Raw genomic sequence first — 21,313 nt, 5'->3', positions numbered from 1 at the left:
CTGGAAGACACCCGGGCCAAAGTGTGAACCCTTAGGTTTGGAAGCCTGACTGTCTGGGATTCCTCTCTCCCGCAGGCTGCCACCGCCCTCCTTGTAGCCCTGCTGGGAGCTTCAGTGAAAGCACTGTGGTGTATCATCTGGGCTCACCCCTGACAGCAGCAGCAGGAGCGGCTCACCTGCCCACTCGTGAAAGTGCAGATGCCCCCAAGCCTTCCCTTAGCGTGGAGAGGTCATGGCAAACCTTTCAGTGACACCGACAGCTTGCTGAGGCACGCGTGCCATAGGTTTGCCACCACTGGCCTCCATGCTTCTAACCCAGCCTGCCTCTCCACAGCACTGAGGGGTCAGATGGAAACAATCATTTTCTTATTGTTTTCTTTTCTAACTATTGGAATTTAAAAATCAGTGCTTTAAGCCAGGTGTGGTGGTGCACATTTGTAATCCCAGCACTCAGGAGGCTGAGGTAGGAGGGTCGCTGCAAGTCTGAGGGCAGCCTGGGTTACATAGTGAACCCTGTCTCAAAAAGACAACAAATGAATAATCAAAATCACCTTTTCTATTTTCACATAAATGCTATGAGGTAAAATTGCAAGTTATGTAGTCTTTTGGGGGGTAATTTGGAATTAATTACTGCACTTCCAAGGTCCTTTCTTTTCCTGTGTAGGAGACTGAAGCGAGAGCCTTGTGCGTGCTAGGCAAACACTCTACCACTCAGCCACACCTCATGACTCCGAGGTTATTTTTGTGTGAATTACATTCTGAATTCCAAGGAAATGGATACAAGCGGGCTTTTGAGCTGTAGCTTATTTCTAAGATGAATCCTGCCTTTATAATATTTGAGTTAATGGCAAGTTAACAAGAAACAGCAAAATGGCAATGTAATAATGTGTTTTTAAATATTAAGTAATTAAGTGTCAGCAATGTTAATGAAAAAAAGCCATTTAAAATGTTACAAAGCATTTTTAACTGCATGAATTGCTAACGTCATACTGTTTTCCTATGATTCCAAAAAGATGCTGTTGTATGATTAACTCTGCATTTATTAAGTCAGTGATATTTATCCATTTTGATAGCAAATTATAGTGCAATTCAGCTCCCAACGGCAAATTTCCAGCCTGCCTGCACCCTTGTTGGTCGGGAATCAGGCTTCCCTGCGGGAACAGTGACAGCTGATCAATCTAGTTGACTGCTCTTGACCAGATCACTGTCAACCTCTAACTCCAGCTTCTATCCTATGGATCAGATCATCACTGTTTGGGTAAGAACTTCTAGGACTGTGGAACTTGGTGATCTGCTTCTTGTCAGGCCAATATTGCTGGGTAGACAGTGTCTTGGGAGCCGCTTAATTTTCCTTTGGCAAGTGTTAACAGATTATCCAGCGGCGTGGCGTTGTGTAGTTTTCGTAGGTCGAGTTTATGTCTTAAAGGCTTTAAGTGGCTTGCAGGGGGGAAGGCATTGAATTTGTGTGGGCTTCCTGGTTTACGGGTAGAAAATGTTCCCCCAAGCTTGGCAGCCGCCGTCCTTCTTTCCTGAATACCGGTTTTGACACCCAGGTTAGCCGCAGCTTTCTCTGTTGGGCTGAAGAGAGTCTGTGGGAGACCATGAGGTGTACTCCAAGACCCGGTTCCTGGAGTCTGATCCTTAGTCTTCCTCCTCAGTTTACTTTTTATGGTCCTGTGGCCTGTTTCATGAGATTTGGCTTGTCCATCTCTTCTCCCTGCAGTGTGCGGTGTTTTTTGGGGTCTGGAAAGAGTAATAAATGTACCATTATCTAAAGATTTGAGGGTTGCACAGTTTCTTTCTAAAACAAAGTTGGTCCTTTTACATGGATGAATTTTTTCGTTTTCCAGAATGTGGGTGGAAAATCTATTTTTTGTCAAGAGTAATGTTTGCACATATTGTGATTCATGGAAAATTATGGGTTTCCTGTCATCTTGAACCTGTGGATTAAAGAAAAGGGTCCTTAGTCATGGATCTTTTGAGGCAAGAAAGCTACTTACATTTTTAAACATGAAAGTAAAATTGGAAAATATTCTAAAAATGACTACACAGAGGTATTTACTATGAACAATGGTAGTGTTCAAATACACAAACTTATATACACAAATACACAAGTGCTTATATATAATATATCTTCTTGATATATTTTTTAAGACAGGGTTGAGTTTAGGCTGGCCTCAAACTCCTGGCAATCTTCCTGCCTCAGCACCCCAAGTGCTGGGATGACAGATGTGCTCCCCTGTGCCTGGCCGGCTTAATATTCTGCTCAGGTGTTAGGCATCGAGTTGGAACCTTTGCTCTTCTAAAATCCTTTTTGAAATAAAGTGGGCTATGAAGACATAAATGCATTTCTTAAATGAGCTACAAGAGAATTGGCAGGATGGAACATGGTGATAGCGTTTCTTAGGTCAGTATGCTCCGGAAATAACAAAGCAAACAGCCTCCCGACGCAAGGATTGAGTCAAAGAACACAGCAGCCAAACGTGACTGCACGTCAGCACTTTAGTGTCTCGGCACCGGAGTGCACAAGTTAAAATTTTAAAAATTTTCTCGGTCATAGTTATTATTGTGCCCCAGAACTTAACAATACTTGGACATGAATGTTCAATATATTTCTGTGGAATAAAATAGCCAAAGCAATAGACTGACTTTAAAAACAGACTATTTTAATCACAGTAATAACAAAATCTGTCTGAAGGAGTCACTTTTTAAGCTTTTTCCTGTATTTCCAATGTTAGATTTCACAAGTCCTACTTTTTGCTAATGGTAATAAGATTAACTCCAAAGAAACTTATCAGATATGCATATTTTCAGGTTTAGCTTGCAAATTTGAAGTCAATAACTTTCCCTTTTTCTTTTAAAATATAACCAGTGGAATAAGAAATCAGGATCATGGTGCAAAGCATTCTGGTAAAAAAGGTACATTAATGCCTGGAAAGATGAGCAAAGAGTGATTTGTAGATCACTAAGGATGAAAAAATCGCTGATTTAACCAACCACAGAGTAGAAGATCTCCATAGTTTCGGTCCATTCTGCACCTCGGGTGTTTTCCAGCCGAGGAGTCTGTGGCCCAGGTGAGGCAGGGACTGTGTGCCACGCTCTCTGGGCTCCGTACCTAGCAAACACCCCACACTCTGCCAGTCTGCAGTTCAGAAAAAGCCGGAACTGTGAAAAAGCAGGGCTCCTGGAAACTATTCTAAGGAGCCCTGTTCTAGGGATCCTGAAAACTGTTCTAGGGAGGGTGCCAGAACCTACGTCTCAGAAAGCATCGTTTCTATGGGGCCAGATGGCACAGGCCTCTAATCCCAGTACTCAGGGAGGCTGAGGCAGGAGGATCACAAGTTTGATCCCCATCTCAGCAATTTAGCAAGAATGTTTCTCAAAAAAAGATTAGGGCTGCAGCTTAGCGCAGTAGCCCTGAGTTCAGCCGCCAGCCTGCAACAAGAGTATCCCCTCCCCACCCTGAGGCACAGTCTAAGCCGTCCTCATAATCCCTGCCTGGGCCTTGTTGCAGCAATGGTCTCCAGCCTTTGCAGAGGCCAGATTTTCGACAGCAGCAGGTGTTGCGCTTTACCCTGTGAGAAGGTTCACTCCTCCCCGGAGTCACCTGGATGACCTTGGCGTTCGGGTTTCTCAGCTCGTCCTCAAAGCACAGGGGCAGCAGGCTGCGCTTCGCCACTGAACCACATGTACTTGCCCGGTCTTTTGGGGCTGACTGATTTTCCTCTGACCGCAAGTCACTCGCCGAGGGAGGACACATCCTCCTGAAAGTGGATAGGCCAGTGCTTTATATATTTATTAATCTTTTTGAGACAGGGTCTCACTATGTAGTCCAGCTCAGCCTTTAGCTCACTTTGTAGCCCAGGCTGGTCTTGAACTCACAGTGAACCTCCTGCCTCAGCCTCCCGAGTGTGGGGATTATAGACGTGAGCCATCATGCCTCGCAAACAAGGCACTGTTTACAGGGCTGACCTCAATTTCTTGGCTCTTGTCTGCCTCTCCATGTCCCCAGAATCCACTGCCCACGCTGCCACCAATCCTGCCACATGATTGTCAACGTGAGGCCACTTTGTCCTGCCTGGGTTTGTGGGAGCAAACAGCAAAAGCAGGGGTGGAGGTAGATGTCACTCCTGTGCTTCTGCAGGCTCTGAGCCAGCATGGAGAGAATCAGGTGGGCAAAGGAGACCCCAGAGGCGCTGGTCAGCTCCTCTAACAGCTTTCACAGGAGCTTCGTGCTGAGAGTGGGTGGCCCGTTTCCATCCCAGCCCTCTCTTGGTGTGCCTCAGGCGGGATGTGGACAGTGAGCCCGCCCTCGTGGCTGGAGGTGGCCTGCAGCAAAGGTTCCTCCCGGTGGATGCACAGCCTCTGCTAAAGGGAGCAGAGACGAGGCTGTGGCCGAGCTCAGAGAACTGACTGCACTACCAATCCTGGCAGAGCACCAGGATGCCGACCCTGGGACCCTCGCTCAGCATCTCTGCTCACTGCCCACAGGTGAAGCCCCTCGCCCTGAGCTCCTCAGACACCATCTGGAAGGACACAGAGGACCAGCGGGACCTACCACACCGTTTGCCCTGAATTCACCAGACTCACAGGCGGACAGGGGCTCGTGAAAACCGGCAGACACAGTCCAGAGTTAAAGCGCTGTTTCCCTCCGCCAGGCAGTGTCACTAGTTAAATCTGTGCGCCTGCAGCAAAGATCAATCACCCTCCCTCCAGTCCTTCTTTCTGTCTGTCTGTCTGTCTGCCTTGGACTGTTCACTGGGTGGCACTGTGGGACGAGGTATAAATAACGTCCCAGAAGAATTCATTCTGATCTACAGGGAGTCCCAGGCCGAACTCACCCTGCTCGAACATCACTGAGCGGAACGCAAAATTAAAAGCCTAAAAGGAGGTTACCTTTCATTTCCAGAATCTTCCAAATGGCCAGTGGAATGCCATGATTTACTGGTTTTGTTGTCACGTTGACCTGAAATTGTAAAAGATCATCAAAGAGGGTTACAGCACGTGGAAAAGATCGAGTGTGAAATGTTTTACCCTTTAAAATAAAAGAAAATGAAATTACCCTGGCAGCTGCTCAGGAAGCCCTGTCTGAAGGCACAAGACTGAACCAGGCTTTGCATTGGGCTAAGATCAAATGCCAACAGGGTCTAAGGATTTTTCACAGGAGCAGGGTACGTGGTACAGACCTTGAAGGCCCCCTACTCCCTGTCCTGTTCAGAAGTGCAGCTGCAGCTGGTGTGTGGCTCCCAGGGCTCACAGTGACCTGCAGCCAGGGGGTGGGGCTGGTCCGAAAGACACAGTGGGGGCGTGGCCAGGGAGGGGAGTGGCCAGGGAGGGGAGGGTCCCGCCCCTCGCTGGCTCCACCCTTGTCTCCCTGCTTCCTGTGTCTTCCGCCACTTTGCAGGGTGCCCTGCCTCTGAGCAGCCCCAACCATGACTGCATGAGTGCTTGGGGGGGGCCTCTAGATACAATCCAAACACAGAGTCCTGCTTTTATTGTGATTTCCATTCAAGTAACACATTCTTGTTGGCTTAGATCAGTTTTTCCAACTTTTGTAACTCCACAAGAAATACTTTTTATGTCACAGGTCAGCGGACATCAGGTTTCCCCTTGGAGATGCAAAAGCTGTAAACGTGTAAGACGAGGAGGATTTAGCTTTATGGAATCCTAACTGACTGTCTTGGTGTCAGCCCAGCTCCACTGCCATGTCTGCGTTTTCTTCAGCTACTCCTAAGGATGCCTGGGCTGCCTCCTAGAACACTGTATTCCACTTCACTTTTTATTTTTATTTTGTCTTTTTGAGACAGGGTCTCGCTATGCAGTTCAGACTGGCCTTGAACTCACAGTGATCCTCCTGCCTCAGCCTCCTGCATGCTGGGATTATAGGTGTGTGCTACCATGTCGTTTTCATTTTTTAAAATGCTAATGTGAGGCCCTGAGTTTGATTCCTGATACCAAAAAAAAAAAAAAAAAAAAAAAAAAGATTATAAATTCTAGTCATGAGCTGCTAAATTGGTTTCACAAAACATACTGAGGATAGCTCACATCCTGGAAGGTTTATGATTAGGTCACTCAAGATCTGCTCCTTTGAGCTGAGAAGGACCCAGTCTCCTCCCCAGGGAACGGCTGTCTGGGGCATGAGCCCCGAGGCTGCTTGTGAGCCCCAGGGAAGGTGGCAGTGCTCCCACCTTCCGCCTCCTCCCCACAGTGTTCCTTTCAGACGCTGTGCTCCAGAGTGGCCCCCATGGCATCGCCCTCTTTATAAAATTTCCTCGGTCTGTTTACCAAAGCATTTTATGTAACTTACTTTAAAACACACAAGTCCCACTTTGTGTTTTTCCTTTTGAGAAAGGAGCCCCGGTACAGTGAAGAACGACATAAGTGAGTCTCTGCGCCCCTTTCCTTTCTGCTTGCCATGGTTTATTTCATGGTCCTTCCAGGGAGCGCTTGCACCCCGAAGCCTGTGGGTCCTGCTCTAAGCCAAATCTCGTTAGCACTTAGTGTTTCCACTGAGGACCCTAAAGTCTGCTACACAGCTGAGGCGCAGCCACCTGGTAGTTCTGGGAGCTGTGCCTCCCCCTTATTTGTGGTCCCTGGGGTTCTTTCACACAATCAGGCCCCTCAGTGTGCTTCAGAGAGCTCCAGCGTGGCTGGGAGTTCTGCAGTGAAGACAGCAAGACACAGGAAAGCATCTGCCTCAGACCTAACCCGCCTTCACTCCCGTCCGGAGGAAAAACCACGTAAACATCTATGGCCACCTAAAGAACCTGGGACTGATTTCGGCCAGGAGACATAAGGCGAAGCCTGCCGAAGCGACCGCTCTCTGTTATTACACAGCTGACAGAGCTGTTGCTCCTCAGCCGATGCTGACACCCACAGCTGTCTGAAATGGTGGGGACCATGGCGTGCAGCGGGTCTCGGGGAAGCTGTGAAGGCAGTGGGAAGAGCCGCAAGAAGGGACATTGATGAGGTCATTAAGACTGCACCAACCAAGCCCAGGACTGCCTGACCCACAGACTTCTTGTTATCTGAAGTAACAAATATCTTAGTTTGAGGTTCCTGTCGTCAGACTTTGAGAGCACAGAGAACAGAATAAATCAGCTCTCATAGTACTTGGAACAGCCTGGTAGAGGGTCACGGTGGTGTGGAAGGTTAAACAGACAGAATGAAGGGCTCGAAAGGTCACACACGACACACCAAGGGATCTGTGCATCCCGGCTGCGGGGCAGAATCTTCAGCTGCTGCTAGGCAGGGACACCGGAAGGTGCTCTGATCAAATCGCAACCATTTCCTTGGGGAAAGTTTCTTAACTCCAAATTCTGATGCAGGTCACTTTAATAAATTATTTTGATCTAAATCTGCAATTGTATACCTATAAATGTAGTAGAATCTTTTTCCTTTTCATAAGCATGGGATTGATTGCTGAGTGCAGGAGAAAAGAGGAAAGAACGCAGTGATCTCTGGAGTCCTTGTCTGTGCTGAGAATGTTTGGCCTGAGCGGCAGAGAAACAGAAAACAGTCTCAGAAAATATTCATTTCTATGTGAATCTGGACAACTACTTCGCAATTGACTATTTATCTTTGGAGTATTTATCACAGCTATCGGCTTTCTGGTTCTTTAAATACTTTGAAATATAACATATTAATCCTCAGAAAACTTTCTCTGAGATGGATATTCTCATTACTTTACAAAAAAGAAAACAGAGAAGATGAAAGATTTGGCTAGGTTCATACTGTCCACTTTTATCTCCTTCCCCTCTAAAACTTGACCTTTGTACTCATGTACAATTTATTTCCCCAAATATAGGTAGAAATATCAAGTTTTAATACTGAGAAAAAAGTCCTTTGTTATAACAGAGATTTTAGTCTACAGTATGTAGGGCAGAATAGTTCTCGGTAACAGCAGATTACCTCGTAAAAATAATATTGCTTTCCTAGGTAATGCTCTCAAATGAAGTTCATACCTGTTTATTAAAATAGATATATCCAGAATTTCAAAATGTACATATGCATGTGTAAAAATAAATTGAATAATTTGTGAATCTCATCAACAAACCAAATTCAGGACCTTCCCTTTTTTTCCATTTTTTATATATTTTTTGTATTAGATATAGACTGTGTTTCATTTAATAATATGAAACAAAAATCTAGGCCAGATTATTAGATATGATTAGTATCCATAAAGCAGTAGTAAATGATATAGTATAGTAATATCACTAGCAATAAAACTTGTAAATGAGGGACAGGTTAAAAAGAAAGCACAGTTAGAATAGACAGAAGAGATTTCATAGAGGAGGAGAACTTAGCGCTAAGATCTGAAGATGCCAAAAGGCCAGGAAAGATCGAAAACATAGCTTCAAGGTACATACAGTGGTTGGGAAAACAGCATGCCAAGAAGCATTTATTCTTGACTGATTACCCTTGATTAAATTTAGAGGTAAATTTGAGGTAAATTTGATTAAAGGTAAATTTGAGGAGGTTAAAAAAGAAAGCAGTGACAGGATAAAATATGAATGTCTTTAAAGACAAACAGAACAACTTTGTCATAAAGAAAAACTACCAGCCAGGTGTGGTGGCACACCTCTGTAATCCCAGCACACAGAAAGCTGAGGCAGGAGGATTGTTGCACATTCAAGACCAGCCTGGGCTACAAAGTGAGCTCAAGGCAGCCTGAACTGCACAGCAAGACTCTGTCTGAAAAAAAAAAAAAAAAAAAGAAAGAAAGAAAGAAAGAAAAGAAAAAGAGAGAAAGAAAAGAAAAATTACCAACATTTTTTGAGAAGTGGAAAATTTGAGCGTACCAATAACTCTTAAAAGAAATCCAAAGCGTCAAATAACTATCTTTACAAAGTAGTTTTAAAAAAATAACCAGGCCACCTATGATGAGCAAAACTTAAGGGAGCCTGTCGCAGTTAGACTCACCTTAAAAGACAAGTTTAAGGGAATCTTAAAAGCTTCAGGTACGTTAACAGGTGATAACTAACACCAGAGACACACAAAAGTATAATTCACAGATGTGACAGTTCCATAAATGTGATCAAACCTCATGGCAGAACAGCACGAACTTACAAAGACAAACAACAAGAGGATCACAGGATTACATAAAACAAAATCATTTTACTGGTAAAACCCCCCAGACTGAAAGTGAAAGATGGAAAATGATATTCCATGCAAACAGAAGCCAAAAGCCATCTGCAGTAGCTACAATGTTATATCAGATAAACTAGATGCCAAATCAAGACCTGGAGAAAGAGACAGAGTATTTTTTTTTTTATTTAAGAGGAAAAAGAGAAAAACACAAAACAAAACAAAGCAGTGTAAGGTTACACATAATACAGAACTACAAAAAAAAAAAAACATAACAGTAAGAAATCACCTGTTAATAGATTACATATTATCATCTTGGAAATAGTTGCTCGAATCACAGTATCAAAGAATACAAAGTAGACATTCAAACAGGGAGACTGCAAACAGCTGTGTTCAATGATCCAAAAACATTAATATAGTCAGCTATTTAACATCCCTAAACACACTTGCTGTTATATCCGTTAGAGCTCTTTTTTTTTCCCCTCCCTCTCTTTTTTACAACAAAATTTACACATTTTGGATTTTATTACTCCTTAGTTCTTATTACTTTTTTGCGGGGGGAGAGAATCTTATGTTTATTTTAATTAAGGGAAAAATTTAAAAAATTAGGATATATAGTAGTAACTCTTTTTGATCTCCTATTAACTTGTTTTGAAGTCCTGTAATACTCCCAAGATCTTGTTTTGACTGATTAGACTCTGTTCCATTCTGTGCGATAGTAGCAAGTCTGAGGGTATAGGCAACTAATTTGAAGGCAATAAGATTCACAAAGATGCCCATTCTGGTTTGACTATTGTCTCCTTTGGAAGTCCTGTAATGTTCACAATGCCTAAGTTTTATTGGTCTTGTTCTCCACTGTTTTGTCCAACTTTATAATATCTAATGAGATAGACAATTCCTTTTAAGGAAACAAGAGACAATGTTGATAACCATTGTTAATAACCTTGTACTCTGTTCTGCATCATGTGCTATGTCTATCCTTGGTTTTGACTTACAGCCTTGTTTTGCCATATTTGACAGAGTATTTTTTAAAGAAAAAAATTCAAGACGATACAACAATTACAACTATATACGGACCCAAAACCACAATATCCAAAGTTTGAAGCAAGTGTGAGGTCTAAAGGGAAAGATGGCTGACACAATGTAGTTTCAAACTTCGATGTTCCACGTTCAGTATCAGACAAACTCGGCAGAAAACCAACAAACACCAGGGATAAAACACACCCAGACCAAATGGATCCAACAGACATCTAAAGACTGCTTCATCCAGTACCTGCAGGGGAGACCTCGTTCTCATCACCAGGTGGGGCACTGTCCTTCTGTCCTTCCATCATGTCAGGCCACACAGGGAGTCGTGTGTGTGTGTGTGTGTGTGTGTGTGTGTGTGTGTGCGTGTTATCTGACAAAAATAACATAAAACTGAAAACCAATAGCAAGAGAACTTTGGAACTGTACAAATATATGGAAATTAAACAGTGTGTTCCTGGATGACAATGGGTCAGTGAAAGAATTAAAAGAGAAATTAAAACATTTCCTGAAACAAATGAAGACAAATACAGGACATCAAAACCTATGAGAGGCAACGCAGTAATAAGACAGAAGTTTAATCCAAAGAATTCTACATCAAAAAAGTAGAAAATTTGCAAATAAATAACCTAATAATATATCTCAAGGGATGGACCAGAAGAAAAGCAAGAATAACCTAAGTACTAAGTTGGCAGCAGGAAAAACATAGTAAAGATTTGAACAAAAATAAAGACTAAAAAGGACAAAGCCTCAACAAAACAAGCTGATTTTTCGAAAAGACAAATCAACAATCTTTATTGTTGGATATAGGAAAAAAAGACTCAAATCAAAGGTGAAACAGGAACCATCACAAACAATGACACAGAAATGCAGAGGATCGTGAGGACTACAATAGGCAATTATCCACCCATAAGTTAGAAAGCCTTAAGAAATGAGTAAATTCCTGGATGCGTACACTCTACCATCACTGAAACCTAAAGGCATCTAAACAGATCAATACTCAGTACTGAGGATGAAGCAGTAAGACAGGGTCTCCCTCCAAAGCAAGATGCAGAACCTCAGGGCTTCACCGCTGAATTCTCCCAAACACTTGAAGAACGACTCCAATTCTTTGCAAATTATTCCAACCATTAAAATAAGAGGAACTTTCACACTGATTCCATGAGGCCGGCAGTATCTCAATAGCAAAACCAGACAAACACCCAACCAAAAAGGAAAGCCATGGGCCAATAAATATAGAAATAAACACCCTTAAGATATTAATAAACTGAATCTGACAGCCTGCAAGAAGGGTTACATACTGTGATCCAGTGGTGTGATCACAGTGCAACGTGAATTGACTCAGCATTTGACAGAATGAAGGACAATGTGACTGCCCGATAGGCACAGAGAAAGTGTCTGAGAAAATGCAGCATTTGTTCATGACAAAAATTCCCAGCTAATTAGTACAGAGAGAAGCCACAGTGAAGGCTGCGGATGACAACCACAGTTAGGGCAAGACTATGTGAGGGAAATTTGGAAGATTTTGGGAGTAATAAAACCCAAAATGTGTAATTGTCACTGTACAAAAGAGAGGAAAAGAAAGTGCTCTAAAGAATATAACTGCATATATATTTAAGTGTATAAGATAGATAACCATATTACTAAGTTTTGTTGGATCATTGAACAAAAGTGTTCCCAGTCTCACTGTTTGAAAGTCCACTTTATATGCTTTAATTTTGTAACTTGAACAACTATTTCTAAGATAACAATATATAATCTATTAACTAGTGATTTCGTACTGTTTATGTTTTCTGAAATTCTGTATAACTTGTACCCTTTTTCTATTTTTTTCTTTTTCTCCTTAAATTAAAAAAAAAAAAATATATATATATATATATATATAAAGAGAGAAATTTTGAAGATTTTCTGGTAGGATTTGAAATAAGACCAAGATGCCTATTTTTACTTCTCTTAACATGGTGCTAGAGAGTCTCAGCCAGAGCTGTCAGATGGTAATAAAAAAAGGGAATCCAAACTAAAAAGGGTGACGTCATTCCTGTGTACACACAATGGTCTTGTTACAGGAAAATCTAAGGATTTCACCAAAACGCTTTTAGAACTGCTAAGTTCAGTAAAGTGGTAGGGTACAGAAGTGCCACAGAACTGGGTGTGGTGGGGCTCCCGGTCATCCTAGCACTCAGCAGGCTGAGGCAGGAGGGTCGCTGTGAGTTGGAGGCCAGCCTGGGCTCCTCAGGGAGCCCCCAAAAAGCAGCACAGGAATGTTAATAGCATTTTATGAGCCAATAATGAACTAACTGAAAGTGAAATCAAGAAAACAATCCCATATACAATTACAACATCAACAACATCAACAAAAAACCCCTAGGAATAAAATGTAAAGAAATGAAAGAAAATAAAGAATACAGAGAGAGAGAGAGAGAGAGAGAGAGAGAGAGACAGAGAGACAGAGAGACAGAGAGAGAGAGTGTGCGTGAATAAAGGCATCCTGTGTTCACGGATTAGAAGAATTACCATTGTTAAAATGTCCACACCACCTCCCAAAAATCACAAAACACCCTGAGCAGGCAACGCAACCTTAAGCAAAAAAGAGCAAAGCTGGGGGCATCGCAAGATGTGACTTCAAAACATATTCAAAAGCTACTGTACTCAACTCAGTATGGTCCTGGAAAAAACAGACACCAGCCAGTAGAGCGGAAGTGAGAACCCAGAAATAAACCTACACATTTACAGCCAAATGATTCTCAGTAAACATACGAGGCGTGCACACTGGGAAAAGGACCGTGTCTACGATAAACAGTGCTGAGACTGGGTGCCATGTGCAGAATGAAGCGAGACCTCGATCTTTCACGATACACAAAAGTCAGTTCAAAGTAAGTCAGTGACCGAGATGCCACACCTGAAACTATGGAATTATTAGAAGGAAACTGGGAGCCACTGCAGCATTTTGGTATGGACAGAGAATTTTTGGCAAACACAGGCACAGTATAGGTAACAAATGCAAAAATAGGCAAGTGTGCATAAAAATGAAAAAATTTCTGTAGGGAATAAAACAACAGGATGAAAAGGGGAGCTCCAGACTGGGTGGGAATGGTTGGCACATTTGTTACCCAACAAGGGATTAGTGTAGTTCTATGGATGAGCTAAACACCTCAAAACAAAACCACCTAAGCTAGTTTTTAAGAAATAGGTGCATTAGTAACGTTCCTCCTCCTGGGAAAAAAATACCAGACACCCACACTGTAAAGGAAGGAGGGTTTACTTGGTTCAGTTTCCAAGAGTTCAGTCCATGGTTCACTGCTCCAAGGCAGAAACTGCACGGTAGAAGGGAGCTGCTCAACACACAGCAGCCAGGAAGCACAGCGCAAAGCGGGAGCCAGGGACAGGGTGGCACCTTCTGGGTGACATCCCGTGACCACCTGCAGCCAGGGCCACCATCTAGCAGCACGGTCCACTCAGAGCACATCCATAGTTGATCCACTGACAAATATGGTATCACGCCTCCCCATGAATCAGTCACTTTCCAAATGCATGAGACTTTTGGGGATCATATTAAATCTAGAACAGAACAGTGCGCAGGTAACCTGCAGAGGTGCTTCTCAGAAGAAGACATGCAGATGACCGACAGGCACAGGGAAAGGTGTTCAACACGGCTAAGCACAAGGGAGTCAGCACCATGGTGACAGGCTGGCTCATTCGGGCTAGGATGACCATCGCCGGACAGACCACCACCACTGGTAATAGTGGCCTTTGTATGCTGAAGGGGTGAAGCAATCTCCCACTCACCCACGTCAGCAAGACGTGGGCTGAGGGATCTGTGCGTTTAAAAACCCAAAGTGTGCAGACATCGTGCAGTGTCATTCAGGCATGAAATGAAGGGAAGTCTCGTCACTGGTGTCAGGGTGGACATTACAGGTGACAAACACCAGGTATCCCCACTCATGGGGAAGCTGGAAAAGTCATCACAGAGCCAGAGATTTAAAGAGCGGTTACCAGAGGCCGGGCAGGGCCAGGGGAGGGGACCAGGAGAGGTGATTACAGGCATAAAAGCACACGGAGGGCTGGGGTGTCGCTCGGTGAAGGCGTTTACCCGCATGTGTGAAGCCCTGCGTTCAATCCCCAGCACTGAAAACTAACAAAACAAAAACCCCTGGATGGGAGGACTGAACTCCGGTGTTTACAGCACAGCAGACGATTATCCGGAGACCATCCTTCACTGCACCTTCCGAAAGAGCCAGTGCAGAAGACCTTGAACTTCCCAGCACAAAACAGTAATAGAGGGAGACTCACTAATTACACTGATCGGATCCTCATACCCTGTATTGGGTACCAAGCATCACCCTGTGACCCTAAGTGTACTCCATTAGTGAATGCAAATTCAAATTCTTAAATGAATAACGTCTGTGCAACCAAAAATTCCTATGCAATATAATATTGACTAACTTAAAAAAATTTTTTTTAAAGTTTTTAAGTTCTTTTTCTGAGTTGGGATAGTCTTCACACCAAGATCTGAAAAGGTAATATAAAGAATCTACAAGCTAACCTGACTACGGCTCCAGGATTTTGTACAAATTCCAAATAAAAATACTGATCAACACTATATTTGTTAACAATTCCCAAAGACCAAATAAAGTTATGAGAACTTAGAGGGTTGTAATAGGCTATAATTCACCACATAGTAGGCTAAAAATGGAGAAAGATCAATCATTCTAATAGTTATATGCAATAGGGGGCTGAGGATTTAGCTCAGCAGCATAAGCGCCTGCCTTGCAGTCAGGCAATCATGAGTTCAATCCCTGGTACCGATAAAAAAGAAAAAGACAAAAAAAAAAAAAAAAAAAAGAAAGAAAGAAAGAAAAAGAAAAAAGAAAAAGAAAAAAAATAGTTATATGCAATAAACACGTTTGACAAGTTCAACAACTATTATTCACAAAACTACACAAATACTTTCCTCATTTGATCCCCGGTACCGATAAAAAGGAAAAAGACCAAAAAAAAACAAAAAACAAAAAACAAAAAACAAAAAACAAAAAACTTTCCTCATATAATACAGAAAATAGTAACATAATTTTTAAAAAAAATTTTTGCTGAGTTAAATCCCAGGTAATATTAATGTAATTAAAAAATGAAACTATGCTTATGTAAAAGCAGGAGCCAGCATCCCAGTTAGTGACAATCCAGGAGTCTGTGACAGATGACACCACCGCCACTGTTATTCACCTATTTCTAGGGAAGCAGCAAATAGTGTACTAGGGAAAGCTAAAGGAATTATTGGTTTATAAAAATTAGGGAATTTTGATTCACTAAGCCTAATATCAGATCTACCCCACCTCAGGGCGATACCATATGTGCTGGAAAAAACACACACAATATCAGTCAGTCAATCAATTGAAAGCCCGGGAGCTGAACCAATGCAGGTGCCAAAATCACTGACACTCAGGAGCACTGGTTCACCACCGCTCCACGACTGGGGAAGCCACGTTGTTTCTGCCCAGTCAACCCAGAGGACAGATTCTGAGGGGACCTGAACCACTGCAAAGTCAGGGATGGGGAGCAAAGAAGAGAGCCAGAGAGAAACTCCCGAGTCCAGCGGCCACAGGCATCATTAGGGAGCTGAAACGGAGCAACCCAGCCACACGGGGCTGCTGCCCCACAGTTCCGTGGCTTTGTTTTGTCTTTTTGACTTTTTGAGACAGGGTCTCAGTGCAAATCCGGCTGGCCTTGAACTGGCAGTGATCCTCCTGCCTCTACCTCCAGAGTGCTGGGATTCTCCTGGCTCAGCCTTCAGTGTGCTGGGATGACAGGCGTGCACCACTACGCCTGGCTAAGAGCTATGTTGTTTTTTGAGTCCAAACTGACTGTTGAAAACAATCAGTATTCTTTGTGAGATTGCGACAGAGTTCATAGTTCCCACAGATAATAATCATGGTGTCCAGGATGAATCTAACTGGACTCAGAAAGAACCAGGAAAAGCAAACCCAGTCTCCATCAGGAGGACAAGCAAAGGAGACAGGTGCCGCCCAGCTGGGACTGTCCCCAGAGCTCCAGGGAGCCCCTGGGCCTGGGCTGTGCCCCTGAGGGGTGCAGGTCATCCACGCCCCTGGAACGCCACCTGGCGGCTGTCTCGTCGCAGGCTGTAGGCACATGGCCAGCTTGGGCTTCCCTGTGAGGCCCCAGCGCCCGGCCTGAAGCCTGACGGCCCCTCAGCACTGTCACCTCGGTCGGTGACCTCAGACTGTGGATTCTGAAGGGACGTCACACACCACGGCAACAAGCGATGAGCAAAAGCAGTGACCTCAGAGATACGTGCAATGAAGGATCAAGGGACTCAGGGACCAGAGGAAGCACGTGGTTTAAGAAGCAGAAGCTTCCCAAAGCTTACGTGGCATCAGGAAATTCTGAGGGCAAAAGGGACAGGATTTTATAGGGAAAAAGCAATCCTAAGAATAAGAAAGAAACACTGGAAATGTACAGTATGATTCCCAAATGATGGTGCTGTGGAAGACATATGGAAGCCAGGAAAGGTCCCGTCCTAAGAGGATGAGAGGGGGAGACAGAGAGACAGAGGGAGAGACAGAGAGAGAGACCGAGAGAGGAGGAGAGAGAGACACACAGGGACAGAGGGAGAGAGAGACAGAGAGACAGAGGGAGAGACAGAGAGAGAGGGAGACAGACAGAGACAGAGAGATAGAGACAGACAGAGGGAGAGAGACAGAGAGAGGAGGAGAGAGAGACAGACAGAGGGACAGAGGGAGAGAGAGACAGAGAGACAGAGGGAGAGACAGAGAGATAGAGACAGACAGAGGGAGAGAGACAGAGAGAGGAGGAGAGAGAGACAGAGGGACAGAGGGAGAGAGACAAGAGAGACAGAGACAGACAGAGAGACAGGGAGAGAGAGACAGAGAGACAGAGGGAGAGACAGAGAGAGAGGGAGACAGACAGAGACAGACAGAGAGACAGAGAGACAGAGAGATAGAGACAGAGACAGAGGGAGAGAGACAGAGAGATAGAGAGACAGGGAGAGAGAGACAGAGAGACACAGAGAGACAGAAGGAGAGACAGAGAGAGAAGAGACACAGAGACAGACAGAGAGACAGAGAAATAGAGAGAGACAGACAGAGGGAGAGACAGAAAGAGAGACAGAGAGATAGAGAGATAGAGAGAGACAAAGAGAGAGAGATAGAGAGAGGGAGAGACAGAGAAGGAGAGAGAGACAGAGGGAGAGAGACAGAGAGAGGGAGAGAGAGATGGAGAGAGACAGACAGATAGAGAGAGAGAGGGAGACAGAGACAGAGACATAGAGAGGGAGAGAGAGAGACAAAGAGACGGAGACTGAGAGGGAGGATGCAGAGAATCAGTTTAGAAGCCTAATACATGAGCCATCATAGAAAAAATTGGAGAGGAAGTGGACCAATAAATGGTCATCAAACCTTCTGGGGGGCAACACCTGGCTTTCCAGTCTGTGGAGCCCGCACAGAGTACAGTGAAGTCAAGCTCCCACTCCCAGGTCCACCCGCAGGACAGCTCAGAGCAGTGCAGGTGACAAAGTCAACCTGCAAAGGCTGAGGACATCTCATGGCATCCTTCAGTCCCAGAGGACGGAGAAGGACACCTGCAAGGGTCCCAGAAAACACCATTTTGGAAACCTCATTCTCCTTAACCACAGCAGCAGCCAAGCGCCTGGGAAACACAGGCTCCCTGCCATCCGCACGGCGCTGCCTGGGGTGAGGTTGGAAATGCCCCCCAAAGCCTGGTGTACCAGAGGGGGACTTTGAGGATGCCGTGCTCCCTCCCGGTGGCAAGCACAGCTGCAGGGAGCTAAGTGTGCTGCTGGGAGATGGGGTCTGGGTGGAGGCCTCTCCCTTGCCACTGTCCTCCAGGCCCTGCCTCGGTGCTGTGGCCCACAGATGACACTGTGAGCCGAAATAAACCGCTCTCCGTGAAGTCCTGGGTGTCGGGTGTGCTGTCCCAGGACAGGAACCTGATTGAGAGACACCCTTTCTAGGAAAATTGCTTGAAATTTCAAAATCGAGAAGCATGCAAGATGTGGGGTCCTAGAACCTGGGACAGAGTGCCAGGGGCGGAGTGACCCAGGTGACCACGGTCGGGCAGGCGGGGAGCAAGGCTGGGTCAAGTCCGGGCCTAAGGCCAGTTCTTCCAGCTCCACAGGAGAGTGAGGGAGAAACGCATCCTGCTCACAAGCAGTGTGCAAGTTGCACACTTCTTTCAGGGAAGCAGCATTTAAGGTTAGGGGCACGGATCAGACCACCAGGCTCTTTTGCGTTCTTTCCTGTTTTATTGATCTCAGGCATGTTGTCTGTGTTCTCTTGTTGCTTTTTTCCCATGTCATATAATTACAACAATACTTATTCATTTGGGGTGGGTTTTTTTTTTTTTTTTTTGATCATTTTGACACAAGGTCTCACTGCAGTTCAGGCTACCCGTGAGCTCACTTTGTAGCCCAGACTCATAGTCTCGAGCTCATAGCGATCCTCCTGCCTCAGCCTCCTGAGTGCTGAGATTACAGGCGTACACCACCAGGCCTGGCTTTCATTTGGTCATTGAGAGTCCACTGTTTAAACAGTAACTGACCCCCAATAGCACCACGTAGCTGCTTCCTATTAGGGTCATGATGCTCTACGAGAAAAACTAACAAGAAATTCTAGAAGAGATACCCTGAAAGTGTACAAGACAGGCATGGTCTACGTACAGCGGAAACCAAAACATGGCATGACTTTTGTTAACCGATGGAGAATGAGCAAAGAGAACCTATTATTTTTACATTGTGCCCATTAAGAAGAAAGGGAACCCTAAAGCATTCCTTCTTTCCACTCTGAATGATCAGTTATAAATGCTGAGTAGCCCTTTGAATTTCAGAATTAATGTGCAAACAATGCACGTGTTCCGTAGAGGTGTGGAGATTCCTGAGAGTCCCCTCTCTGTACAATTGCTTATGAAAGACGAGAGAAAACGAGGTGTGTCGTCTGAAGCCGCAAAGCTAAAAACAGAAGCAGCGAAAAAGGTAACGGTAAAATGCCTGAGGGAAACCGAAAACAGGAAAACACAACACGGTGAAAGCCGCCACCTCCAACTCTTTTCCTCCACTATTCAGTAGCTAAAGTTTAAAGCTGACAAGTTTTTAAAAGTCAGTAGAGACTGATTCTTTACAGAGAAGGAGACAATTATAAAGGGAAACAAAGCCGGTGACATTAAAAGGCCGATGGGAAGGACCAGCGGATGGAGGGGCTGTGGGTTCTCAGCAGCCTTTCAGAACCTCTGACCTGCAAGCAGCACAAGGTCTGAAGTTGCTTACCAAAGCATCACATGTTTACTTAAGGTGATAGCAAATTTATCGTGATCAGCAAACTGTTTTATCTTTCCTGGGAAATTTTTATACAACGTGAATCTTAGGCATGTAAATGATAAAATTTATGCTCTGGAGAATGACTCCTATTAGTATTTTATAAGCATATAAAAAGCAAGACTATGCAATCCAAATAGAACCGTAACTAATTCCAGCTACAAAATATGTATATTTTCATAGTTCTCCATATTAGCAGTGGAGTTGGTAATAAATAGGTTAATACCCAGAAGATTCTACGTGTCTCTGCCTCCCTGATCCTCTGGGTCACTTTGTCTCTCTAGTTCCCTAGATGTAGCCCGCCTAATCAGGCCCCAGGGTGTGCCCAGTGGCCAACCCTGCCATGCTCAAAAATGGTCTTAGCTACACTTTAACATATGTGCACATTTTTGTATTATAAATCTAAATAAACAAATAAATATTTAAATTTTATCTTTTTTTTTCAGTCTTTTTGAGACAAGGTCTCACTCTGCAGTTCAGCCTGGCTGTGAAACTTACTTTGTAGCCCAGACTGGTCTTGAACTCATAGAGATCCTCCTGTCTCAGCCTCCCAGTGCTGGGATTACAGACCTATGTCACCACGCCCAGCTTTTAGATTTATATCTTAAGAAAAATGTATATGATCTTCTCTGTTCTCCCCATAAAGTTTTACATGCTATTAGAGATCAAATCACTTGACACAATTATGTTTTTGATTCTAAAATTCATTTCAATGTGGGATTCATTGACACATACATAAAGCTATCAGGATTGCTAGGAATTTTTAGTAAGTAATTATAAGCACACAGATTACACTTACCTCACTTGTGTCCTTAAGATAAAGAAAGGGTCTCCTAGATCTTGATTTTAGATTTTCTTCTACTTCTGGTGCTAAAGAAATCCAAACAAAGTGGTGTTTTAATAGTCATAAATGATTTCTAATTAAATCCACCAAGTCATTGTTCTCTAACTGTAGTAAACTTTTGGGAACAGTTTAATAATCTTATTTGCTTATATATGCAGTGCAATGTGCTTGCAGTTTTGAAGCTAAATTTACTGTAAAAAGATTTCCTTTGAGAATAAACTTTTGGTAACATAATATTTAAAGTACTTAGTATTATATAATAAAGCTTTCCATTTTTGGAAAAATGGAATTAAATGGAATCATTCTTGCTATTAAAAGAATCTTTTGAGCTAGGGATGCAGCTCAGTGGCACAGCACCTGCCTGGCAACACAAGGTCCTGAGTTCAATTCCTGATGCTAAAAATAAATAAATAAACAATCTTTTGGTGAATACCTTTGAGAAAAGTATTTTCTCCACCTGCATTTTCCCAGCTCCAATTATGAATCTGATTAGCCCAGTGGACATTTCATGCCTTCTTTTATAGTATAGACAGGATAGGAGTCAAGACTTCGGTGTGGCTGACTTGGCTCTAACTCATGCCCATTTGGCGAGTTACGCAGCCTTAAGAAGGTACTTTAGCTCCCTGAGGCTTATTTTCTTCATCTGTCAACTGGAAATAGTGTTAATCATCTTCCCAAAGTATCTCGAGGGTAAAATGAAACGGTAGATGTAACACACACTGTGGGATCTGGTATTCACTCAAATTACAGTCGCTGATTGATCCACTACTCCGTGCCTGGCGCGGCTGCCAGACCCTGGGATTGTGATTCCTGCCCAATGAGGTGCCTGCCTTAGAAGGGGAGGGGGACAGGCTACACCCAGTGGAGCGTGCAGAGGAGGAGGTGCTGAGACTGAGCCCCACAGCCCTGCTGAGCAGAAGGGTGCGGGGTGCAGTGCAAGCACAGAGCACAGGCCAGGGCGCAGGGCTGAGGCTGCCAGACCCCTAGGGGCCTCC

The 21,313-nt window shown here is 44.1% G+C and overlaps 1 protein-coding gene across 10 annotated transcripts in view; it reads right to left on the bottom strand.

Moving 5' to 3' along the window:
* Window positions 1–534: 534 nt before the first annotated feature.
* Window positions 535–21,313, bottom strand: part of CUNH1orf141 (chromosome unknown C1orf141 homolog) — a 46,192-nt gene continuing 25,413 nt past the window's right edge. For 4 of the 10 annotated variants that reach the window (XM_063258707.1, XM_063258708.1, XM_063258719.1 and 1 more), the window contains 5 exons: window positions 20,274–20,344; window positions 7,373–7,493; window positions 4,897–4,966; window positions 3,575–3,764; window positions 535–1,940 (listed from right to left, as the gene is read on the bottom strand). In XM_063258707.1, coding sequence (XP_063114777.1) covers window positions 1,302–1,940; window positions 3,575–3,764; window positions 4,897–4,966; window positions 7,373–7,493; window positions 20,274–20,344 — 1,091 coding nt within the window. In that variant the 3' untranslated portion in view covers window positions 535–1,301. The remainder of the gene's footprint in view (window positions 1,941–3,574; window positions 3,765–4,896; window positions 4,967–7,372; window positions 7,494–20,273; window positions 20,345–21,313) is intronic. The other 6 variants (XM_063258721.1, XM_063258725.1, XM_063258723.1 and 3 more) reach the window with 4 other exon arrangements.

The sequence above is a fragment of the Cavia porcellus genome, unplaced genomic scaffold (assembly GCF_034190915.1).
Source record: "Cavia porcellus strain 051 isolate PalLab524CR breed Dunkin Hartley unplaced genomic scaffold, mCavPor4.1 scaffold_1, whole genome shotgun sequence".
Lineage (NCBI taxonomy): Eukaryota > Metazoa > Chordata > Mammalia > Rodentia > Caviidae > Cavia > Cavia porcellus.
Note: the sequence above shows the minus strand (reverse complement) of the source record. Positions and strands in the feature narration are given on the sequence as shown.